Source organism: Panonychus citri, unplaced genomic scaffold (genome assembly GCF_014898815.1).
Source record: "Panonychus citri isolate SS breed McGregor unplaced genomic scaffold, ASM1489881v1 Contig00028, whole genome shotgun sequence".
Lineage (NCBI taxonomy): Eukaryota > Metazoa > Arthropoda > Arachnida > Trombidiformes > Tetranychidae > Panonychus > Panonychus citri.
Genome location: NW_026515433.1, coordinates 2,612,004 through 2,623,270, shown reverse-complemented (window position 1 = coordinate 2,623,270; position 11,267 = coordinate 2,612,004). Strand labels below are relative to the sequence as shown.

The window sequence follows — 11,267 nt, the reverse complement described above, 5'->3', positions numbered from 1 at the left end:
ATCGTCAATTTTTTTTTCGCAATCATTTTTTCATCAAAATAAATTAGTTACACTTAGTTGATTAACTATAGAAATTAATTTCTTTTCCTGTTTAATCACAATTCCTCTTAATGATTAATATCTAAGAAAACAAATGACATTTTCTTAAATCATTTAAAGATTAATCAATTAGATTTAATTAGAAATTGATAGAATTAAGTTACGAAAATGTTAATTGAATTAAATGATAACCATTTTGTAGTTAAACAAACAATAAATTGTTCAGTTGAACAGTTAATTCTGATGGTGGGTTAGGTAAACATGAAGAAACAATTTAAAGTCAAGGATAGAATTAATTTCAACAGCAATTAGATGATATTAGACCTTAATTGTTAAAGGTTATTAAATGTTAACCAATTAAAACAATACGAAGATAATTGGGTAGAGAAAAGATTCTTAATTTGTCTCGAAATTAGAAATGAAAATCAAAACATTATTAACAATTAATTTTCCATCAACAATTAGTAAAATTATATAATCGAAATGAACAATAACAATAACGATAAAAGTTGAGAAAAAAATGTGATAATTAGACCATTAATTAGATTAATTGCTGACAACCAGCCACTAACAATGGAATCGGCCAATGTAGCAATTAGAATAAAAGATTAACAATTAGCTAATCAATGAATTAACTGTTCACAATTAGATGAAAGAGATTAAGATTAGTAAGAGAAAAGAAAAATTGAATTTTGGTTTTGTCACTTTCGATTTCAACTCAGTGATGGTGATTTAATTTCTAATAGTAATTGTGGATTAATTTTGATTGTAATTTCTTAATCTTAATCTCCAACTGGATTAACAGTTCCAGAGACAATGGTGCCTCGTTCATGTGTGGTCATTGTGTCCACTTGTTTTCTGCTAATTTTCAATCTTCTCATGTTAATTGGATGTAAAAAACACGGAGGAACCAACATAATCATCAGCGGTGGTTCCGGTGGTTGTGGTGACTCCTGGTCATCTGGTGGGTGTGGAAAAGGTAACATCATACTGACCAACAGTGATAAAAAGGGTAAAGGTGATAAGATAATCATTACTGGTGGAGGTGGCGGTGGACATTGTTGTGGGTGGAAAGCTCATCCCCGTCATGATCATTCATGGAAACCGATAGTTGTACCGATTAAGGTTCCGTCGTATCATTCACATTGGCCAGTGACCAATTGGCCTCATACACCCTCTTGGTCACATCACACCTTAGGCCATTCTCATTCTCATTCTCATCATCACGATTCTCATAAACCTCATCATCATCATCATCCACTTCTTAATTGGGATAAACATGAATCCATCTTATCAACTGATATTTGGGATAAACCAGTTCATCATTCACCTGATCTTCCTCATCATCATCATCATCTTCATGGTGATCATCATGAATTACCTGCGACTCATCATCTTGACCACTCACCTTGGACCGATTGGACTGATTCATCTTCAGTTTCATCTTCATGGTCAAAGAAAAATGATTTCACCTCAATAGATGAATTAACTGAACCTTCTTGGAATGAAATTTGGAGATAAACTGATTCTCTCCCTGATCATCAATTGTATTATTTAGATTGAGATTTAAGTTAATCCGATATCAGAAATTGAGTGGAGAGAGAGAGATAAATGATCAATACATCATTTAGATTCCAGGTTATGATTGAATCGTATTCTTAATTTATTATCGTTAAATTGTCAGAAAAAAACAATCAACCTTATATCGTTAATCGATCTAAAAATTTGACTTAATTGTAGTTCACCAAACAATCCGATTAATATTAATACATAATAGAAGACCAAAGATTAACTAATAACAGTTAAAGCAAATTGAACCATTTACTTTGATTTGGATTAACAATCGTCCAGATAAACAATCCAATACAAATAATATCCTTTTCTTACTCTAATTAATTATCTTTTTAATTGTTCATTCAACGTCTTAATCAACAAGATTACAGAATTACCTTTATTTTTACCTTGAAATGTTCAGTCCAAAGTTTTCAATATGAAAACATGATTGATCTAATTGAGTGTTTCAATTTAATTGCTATCAAATGATCATATGGATCAATTAACTGTCCAAATCAAATGGACCATAATATTTACCATTATCAAACTTTAGCCTCGAGTAACTTGTTGTTCATGTTGATATAAATTCATGAGATTCAGTGATCAGAATTCAATTGATGAGAAACAATCTGACAACTGAATTACTCAATGAATCAATTGGAAATCTTAATGATCAACAACAAAAAAATACTCACCAATCGATCATCATTAAGAATTAATCAAATATTGGACAAATTGAAGCTTCGAATTGATTTAAATCAATCATCTCTCTCACTCACTTGCTCCCTTATCCTACTCTCTCATTATTTAAATCAGTTGTAAATTATTGTCCTAATGTTACAATTAAATGAAAATAACGATTGACCGTTAATCCAGTTACTTGATTGACTCAATTGATTGTGTTTTCAAGATGATCCAAAATAATTAATACATTTAATTGTCATTGATTATAATTTTCTTGTTCATTTATAATTAAACCTAAAATTGTTACATTTATTGTTATTAATCAATTGGATAACAATAATAACGGTAAATAATGTTTTTGTTTTATAAGAAGACTTAATTGTTGAAAACATGGTTTAAATTAAATTGTCTATGACAATTAACTTGTTGAACATATGATGATGATGATGATGAAATTAAATGTCTTACAGGAAGTTGAAAAGTGTCACAAACCGGAAGAGGAAAAGAAAAACAATAAAAACTGAAAGAGATGAAAATTTTTGAAAGACATTGAAATGCAATAGAAATTGTCAATTAAATCTGATCATTATTCACAATTTAATTTAATTTTTTTTTCTTCTTCAACAATCAATTTAAAGTTTTCTCCTGTTGTTTTCCATACGATGATTAAGTAAATTGTCCTCGAGTTAATTTACATTTTGATTAACCATTTGAAAGGAAGACAATTGCAAATTGATACAAAAGTTAATTCCTTTCCTAATGATTAATTTGATTGATTTTTGAGCTTTAATTGATTTATATATATTCATGTTATCTTCAATTAACTGATGATGAGTTGATTAACTTTTGATTATCGTTAATTATTGATTGATTAAATCAACAACAAGAAGTAACATTGTTTCAATAGACAATCACAAAATTAATATTAACAAAAAGGGAAAAAAACAAAAATCTATCGATAAAGTTTAAAGTATAATAATAAGTTAATTGTGTTCGTGTTTAATTGACCATAATTAGAGTTGATTGTTGTAATTATTTACGTCCAAGTCGTTGAAATAGTCCCATTCTCTGGCAACGACAATTAGCTCCCCACAAATTACACCGACAAACTGAATTTAAACAACAATCAGCCGGACGATTATCACAAATTCCCGATCGTTTTATACACGATCTTTTCATGGTGATAACTGAACCAACAGGGGACGATGCCGATGATAATCGCGATGATGAGGATAACCTTTCGAACGGTAAATTGTTGGAATCAATGATCAAATTTGATTCTCCTCCACCAGCTAATTGTAAATTGCTTAAAATATAATCATCAAAGCCTTCGGGATCTATCAAGTTAATTGGAGAGATAGAGGAGAGAGATTAGTTAATTGTTTCATTCAGAGTAAATTGTCAACTAATTAATATTTTAAATCTTTATAAATTGTTGATTGTTGATTGTTTTGTTATTATCAATGTAATCATATTGAACTGTCACTTATTAGATTAAATCATTATCACAATTGACAGTAAATAATTTATGATAGCAAATATGTAATATTAGTAAATTGTCATCATCAAGTTAATCATTACAATAATAGCTAATCATTAATATTGTATTTATATATAAATTAGTTAATAGGAAACAATATTAATCAGGAAATGATAAAAGTTATAAACAATTGACTTGCTAATTTGTCAACTAATCAAGTTAATCGTCCAATAATAACTTGAGATTAACGATTGAATTAAACTTGTCAATCAATGTCAATTAATTGTAACAGTTTAATTGTCAACATTTGTTATTAATAAACAATCATGAAAATAAATCATCACCTTGATTGAATCAAGTGAAAGGGAAAAAAATTTAATATCGACAAAAGTGGAAAAAGGAAGTTACAAAAACAACTTATTTCCTTTTCCGGAAGAAAAAAAAAGGAAGAGAAAAAAAAATTCAATAGAAAATCGGAAAATTCTGTTCACCTTTAACTCTCTTAAATATCTATTACATCCTCCATTTAGAAGTTAATACCCTCAGGGAATGATATTAATTCCTATCGAACATTAAATTGTCGATAAAGTTTCATTCCTATTTATAAGTTAAGAGTTTGATTCCATTTTCAGTTTCTTAATTGTTATCATGTTAACCTAATGATAAGTGAATCAGAAACTGAATCAATGAATAAACAGAAATATAAATGAACGAAAAAGTTTCAATATCGACAAACAAGACTGGACATTTGGTGGACAAAGATGATGATAGTTCAATGTAATGTCATTAAGATGATAGGGATGAGGATGAAGATGAAGATGAAGATGAAGATGACCTTTTCATGGTTCATTAGTTAGTTGAGCTTATTTTGATTTCTACCTGAATTGTCATGAAAATATCTCCAACTTGTCAGAAATGTGATTTACTGAAAGTGGTGGAAAAGTTTCCAATAACTTTGATTGTTATCCAAAAAATCAATCAATAAATTTTGTACTTTTGATAATATTTAAATTGAACTCAATTCTGGGACTGATGATTCATCTAATTAGTTGGAGAGAATAGTTTTTCCACTCTAATTGGATAATTATTATTGATAATTGGAGCTGATGGTGATTTAATAATGATTCAAATTCGTGACCATTAATTCAATTAATTGATCTAATTGAATAACAATTTTTAAATTGCTTGATTTATTATCAATATTATTATATAATAAATCGTTTTTATATTAATATGATATAAAAATAATCAGATTTACAATTTAAGCTCATTAACTAATCAGATTAGTTTTAATTTTCCCTAGTTATTAACGACAATGATTAAAGTTTTGTGTCATCGTCATCACTAATTGATTGGGTTTATTAAATGATTAAGTTTTTGTTACCTCTGCCAACGTAATGATTAGTAAATTGTTCAAACATTGATTGTCTGATCAAATTAAACTTAATTGAATGGAACACGAAAAAACTGATCGATATTCATGATCAATGGTTGATTATTAAATTGCAACAATTTACCAATAATCTTGATAAATATTAGTAGTCAATAAGAAAATATCAATTATTGTTAATCTGTTGGAGTAAATTAAGTTGACCAACAATTTAAATTGTTACTCTTTGAACACTAAGGGAGGAAGTGGTTGGATTGTGGTTGGTAAATGGGTGATGATGATGGTTGATATTCAGAATTGAAATGAAAGGTTAATTGGATGCTCATGATGAAGGAATCAACATGAACTCCAGGGAATCTGAATTTACGTGTGGAGTCAAAGATGATAACAATTCCCCTGAAAATCAATGATCCTCAGAATCTTCAGCTCGAGGCTTTGGAAAACAGAACAGGATATCAACAGATAGATAAAAGTGTGAGGTGAAAAAGGAAGTTGTTATTATTATATTTGAGAATAGAAAATAAGAATAGAAAAAGAAAATAGAATTTTTTTTTGTTCCATAAAATTCAAGTAACCTTTTCATCGCTGGGAATTGTTATCACTCCCAAGTTGATTGTTCAACTGTTATCATGTTAATTATCAGAACGATTATCATGATAATCTTACGCCTTGGTGGTGATGATGGTTAATGGTAACAATTGAATTGATACAATGACTTTAATAGGTTAACTTATTGTTCAGAACTTTTTTTCTTCCCCATGAACGAGATCAGAATTTTAATTTACAATCAAACAGTTTGTTTGCTATTTTAATTCACTTTGATTGTTAGTTTTTTCGGTTAATTGTTCACCTTATATTCAATTTGAAATCAATCAAGTTAATTAAACCGTTAGATGTTAATGATAATGTCAATCAGTTGCTACATGTGATTAATTATCGTTGATGGTTGAGTTTAATTACTTATTGATTTTGATCTAGTGAATTAGTGATTAGTAAATTAAAGTTGATTGAGAAAAAACTGAATTACAAATTTATCGTTAATCAAATTAATTTAATTTCACTTTCATTTTAGGCTTCATTTCAATGTTAAATTATCATCATCGACAAATGATTTACTAATCAACCAAAGCTCAGAGGTTAAATTATGAGATTTAAATATGAATTTAAATTTAAACTAAATTAAGACAGAGAGTATTAGTGAATTTAATTGTTCAATGGACAATTAAAGTGATTTGGTCAATTTAAATGGCTAAATTAATTGTTCTCGTGACAATAATGCTGATTGTTGGGAGGTTAATGATGACAATTATTATGATTAAATTGCTTTTAATATCATAAAAAGACCAATACAATTAAAGGGATAATCATAATGACTATTTGTTTGATAATCATTAAGACTCAGCCATTAATATTTTAGTGGATTAAATTAGTTAATTGTTTATTTGAGAATTGATTATCAAAGTAAACATATAAAAGTTTAATGACACTTTTGGTGATTCAGTTAATCAAATGGAATGAAAAAAAATTGATCAATTGAATCAATAATATTAAATTAGTGGTGATGACAAGATGATGAAGATGAGGATGAGGATGAGGATAAAATGATGAATCAGAAATGAAAGTGAATCTTTTTTTAGTAACAATGTTTGATTATCTGCTATTGTCTTGATTGTTTCTGATTGTGACTTTGATTGTGATACTTTTACTTACGGAATCAACAATTGAAGACAATATTAACACTTACAACCTATCATCATGTTTATCATCCTTTTATCATCAACGATGTCATTTCAATCTGTTTTATTCAGTAACCTGAAAGGATAGACAACATGATATCATGTCTCATGAGTAAATAACTGTATCTATATAAATGGAATCACTTTTTGTTTTCTTCGAGTTCGAAAACAATAATTCGAGTGGAACATAAGAGAAAAGAAAAAAAAAGAAAAGTTCTAATTCATATATTATATGTAACTTTCTATGTATTCAGTTGATTTCCATGATTTTCATGGTAAATAATTTTTTTTATCCTTCCAAATGTTCAATGAATTGAATCGTAACAATTTTATTGATTAAGAAGTGGCAATTTATTGATTGCAAGATTTTCCTTAATTGTGTTGATCATTATTGATTATGAATAATATCATTTGTCTGATTGTTTTAAATTTACTTGCTTTCCATGACAATTAACAAGGATTAATTGCTGGAAACTGTTTCCCGACAATCAAAAGGCTTGCAAAAAAGTAAAGTAAACAATTAATTAGTAAATTGGTGTAATTTAATTATGGAGAAACAATTAAAGTGAAGAAAAAAAATTCCATTCCCAATTCAACTAATTATAACACTCGATGAGTTGTTTTTTTCCTGTAAATTTCACCTTGTAACAATTAGTTAACAGTTAATCATTCAAACTAATTAACAGCAATTAACGGGACTAACAAGTAATAATAAATGATAATGAAAATGTTTGATTATAAATTATAGTTGATCAACTAATTGATTAACCTAAGGATTCTGGTCTCAAGTAATTACTATTTGGATAAATCATTTGAGAGGCAAAAATTAATCACTGACATTTTGATTATAATTGTAATCCTATTTATAAATGTGAAACTGAATTAATTACAATCAAAGTGAACAATATTGGTGAAAAAAAAACTAACCAAGTAAATGAGAAAATGATTAACTATCAATTTTTATTAAAATATCGTAACAATTAATGATAATCAATCATGATGAGACAGTGACATGAACAATTAACGTTGACGTAGCAACTAAATTGCGACTAAATTGTTAATTCATTTGAACCACAGAATCAATTGAGACACAATGTTGTTGAATTTGATTTTCCAATTGAATAGTAAATGATTAAGCTCAATTTAATTCACTGTAGCAACTATTTAAATTGTTGAATAAGATTCAGTCAATTCTGCTTTCAAATTCAACAAACTAAAAGTTAATGTGTTTATGATAATGTTATCATGGAAGCAGAAATTTTTCAGAATTTATCAGATTAATTCAACAATAATCAGTTCCCTTTAGGAAAATTTCAAATCAACTATTATTAAACTATCATCATCATGGATATAAATAGTTTGGTGTAAAAAAAATTTTCCAACCGAAATATTAATAAACTGTTATTGTGAAAACTTTTGAAAACTTTTTCCCTCCCAACAAATAATCAATTTGAATGAATTGATTTGTATGTTAAGAGGTGATAATAATGATTGTAATTACTTTCCAACAATCAAATATACTGAAGGAATAAGTTAATTGTTAATAACTAATGGTAATGGTCATTATCATGTTAATCAAATATTGATCAGGTAGCCTGGGAGTTTGTTAGTTGATGATATTTTCTTGTATTCAGTTTTTGATCAGAGGATGAGGATGATAATGATGATGATGAAGATGAAGACGATAAGAAAAGGCCAAAAGAAAGATGAAGATTAAATTGATCGAAGTAACAATTTTTTTTCTATTCTCAATATTATTCAATAATAATCATGATGGAAGAAAATATTATTTACCTTGAGAAGATAATATAATATATGAGAGAGGGAGGAAGTTCTGAGTTCGAATAAAGTTTCTGAAGATGATCATCATCATCGAGATTTGTCTCTCTCTCTCTCTCTCTCTCTGAACATTTCTTCATGAAGCTTGTTCATATTTCTCTGAATATATACTCAGGTTATCATGATCTTTTCTAGAACTGAATTAGAAAAGAGAATCTATTTTACTTTTGATCAAATTAAACTGATTCAGTTTGTTGAATGTTTTTATTGCAAAATGATAAATCAATTCATTATCATCATCATCATGATACTTATGACATTCATGGGATAACAAGGGAAAAACATTCAGAACTTTTTATTCAGGTAAGAAAAAGTAACATATGTTAATTTGATCAACTCGTTTATTTCAACAAGTAATTCAATTCAACAGTTATAACAATTTCATTTCTCATGATTCATGGCGATGATAATGAGTCTAAATCAATTGTAAAACTCATGTTGATTGTCAGGGTAACATGAACATTTGAAGGAAAATTAATATTCACTTGCAATTGTTATAAATGAGAAATGAATTAACAAATTTGATGATATTTTTATGATTCGATTTTCGATAAAACGAAAATTTTCTCAGAACTTTTTTTTCCTACTCTTCTTTTTTATTATATCTTCAGGATAACGATCATATTTATTATTAGATTATCTCATCGTGTTGAATTTCCAATCCTTTCGGGGATTATCATGTATCAGAATGAGAGAGGAAAAAGTTATTATATTGTTGAGATTATATTCTTGAAAATATATCATGAAAAAAAAGCAAATTAACTAACATCTTATAATCTAATAAAACACTTGAACATTGATTAACCAACGATTCCCTTGAGTAAATTGTTAATCCGATCTGATTAATTTTATTATTGTTCCGTCGGCTGTTAACTAGTTAATCATCATCACGCTGATTAACATGAGTATCATTATTGTTGTAAAAACCCAACAACAATCAACTGATTCGTAACAAGCAAAAAAAAGTTGATAACTTACCATTGGTATTATAAAAGGCTTCAACTTGATAATTGTTGCTGTTGCTCAGGTTGATTAAAATTGTCATCAAAATTGTGACAATTAAAGTGATTGTTGATAGACGAGATGATCTCCTCATGTTAACCAATGAAGATCCTGTTGTAGTTGTTGGTACAATCAGTTGATTGTTGGTTGATGATGATAACAGATTATCAGTAACTGTTGACATTTTTGATGATTTTTCCGCTCTGGTAACTTAAATTTACTTTGATTATGATTTATTTATATGATTTAATTGTCGATTGTAAAGTTTGTCGAAATTTTTTCTTCTTTTCAGAACTTTTATTCTTTTTTCCTTTCAACTCGATCTAAATACGAGCTAATTGCTGGTAATTGTTATTATCCACTTTTCGACGATTAAAACTGTTGGTTGGAAGGTGAAAAGTGGATGAGTGATTAGTTGATTGTTGGAATCAACTTAACTGTAAGCTGATTTGTTAACTGTTGGTATTTTTGTTCTGTTGACTTTGAATGGATTTCACTTGAAACAATAGCACGAATGGAATATGTTACAGCACTCGAATAGAATGTTAATAAAAGAGATGGAACCACAGAATAAAATTCGAGCGAAAAAAGAGAGAGAGATGAAGACAAAAAATTCTTTTTCTTCTGATTTTATTATGATGATTATTATTTTCTTCTTCTCGTTATTTGAGGGAGAGAAAGAGAAGAGAAAAATAGAGAGAGAGAGAGAAAAGATTATAGTTCAGGTTCGAAAAAAATTTTTTTTCTACTAGACAGAATTCGTTCATTTTTGTTGAGCCTGCGTTCATATGGATTACTTGTTTTCTCTGGCATTCTAACCATCTTGTAACATTTATCATCCTCATCATTCTGATGACGAACATGATGATTGAAGATGAGAAAGCCAAGTCTAACATCAAGAGGTAGAATTCTCATCAGCTTCTATCTTCATCTTAGAAGAAGAAAATTTCTGCTTGGAGAGAAATTCTATCAATAGGTGTCGCTGCTCGCTGGGAGTTTTTTTTCACCTTTTATTCAAATATAATAATGAACGAAAATCTTTTGTTACCTGTTATTGTTTATTCTTGATCTTAGTGAGGCTCATTGTAGTTGTATTATTATCTGGATAAGGAGAAAAAGAAGAAGAAGAATCCATTATTTTCCAAGTTTTTCTATTCTTTTTCATCTTCTCATTCTGATAAGTAGACCCTTGAGTCTCATTTAGATGTCACAATAGAGTTGATATCATATTTGTTTATGTTACTTTGTTACCAATGGATGATAATGATGAGAGGAAAGAGAAAAGGTAAGAAAAAAGAAAGAGATGAACAGGAAGAGAAAGAAAAAGTGATGAAATAAAGAAAAGAAAAAGACTCAATCGAAATGAACAAAGATCAGATCTTGAACGAATATGAACAAAATTCGATGTGAGCATTCAATTATCATGGTTAGAGAATTGGAATAAAGAAAAAGAGCAAAAAAAAAGAAAAGAAAACTCAACAATTAGAAAAATTAATAATCTAAATTCTTGGATGGAAAAAGGAAACTTCGGAAACAGGAGAAG

The 11,267-nt window shown here is 28.2% G+C and overlaps 1 protein-coding gene across 1 annotated transcript; it reads right to left on the bottom strand.

The window, feature by feature from the left end:
- Positions 1 to 2,843: 2,843 nt before the first annotated feature.
- On the bottom strand, positions 2,844 to 10,538 carry LOC128396881 (uncharacterized). Its single transcript, XM_053357529.1, has 2 exons — positions 9,701 to 10,538; positions 2,844 to 3,614 (listed from the first exon to the last, which is right to left on the bottom strand). The coding sequence occupies exons 1-2, from the start codon at positions 9,906 to 9,908 to the stop codon at positions 3,310 to 3,312; spliced, it is 513 nt and encodes a 170-aa protein (XP_053213504.1). The 5' UTR covers positions 9,909 to 10,538; the 3' UTR covers positions 2,844 to 3,309.
- Positions 10,539 to 11,267: the final 729 nt, after the last annotated feature.

Excerpts from the sequence above, each read along its gene's own strand:
- LOC128396881 (XM_053357529.1), bottom strand. The coding sequence starts at position 9,908 with ATGTCAACAGTTACTGATAATCTGTTATCATCATCAACCAACAATCAA. Across the intron at positions 3,615-9,700 it reads AGCCTTTTATAATACCAATG|ATCCCGAAGGCTTTGATGAT; the intron begins GTAAGTTATCAA and ends TTAACTTGATAG.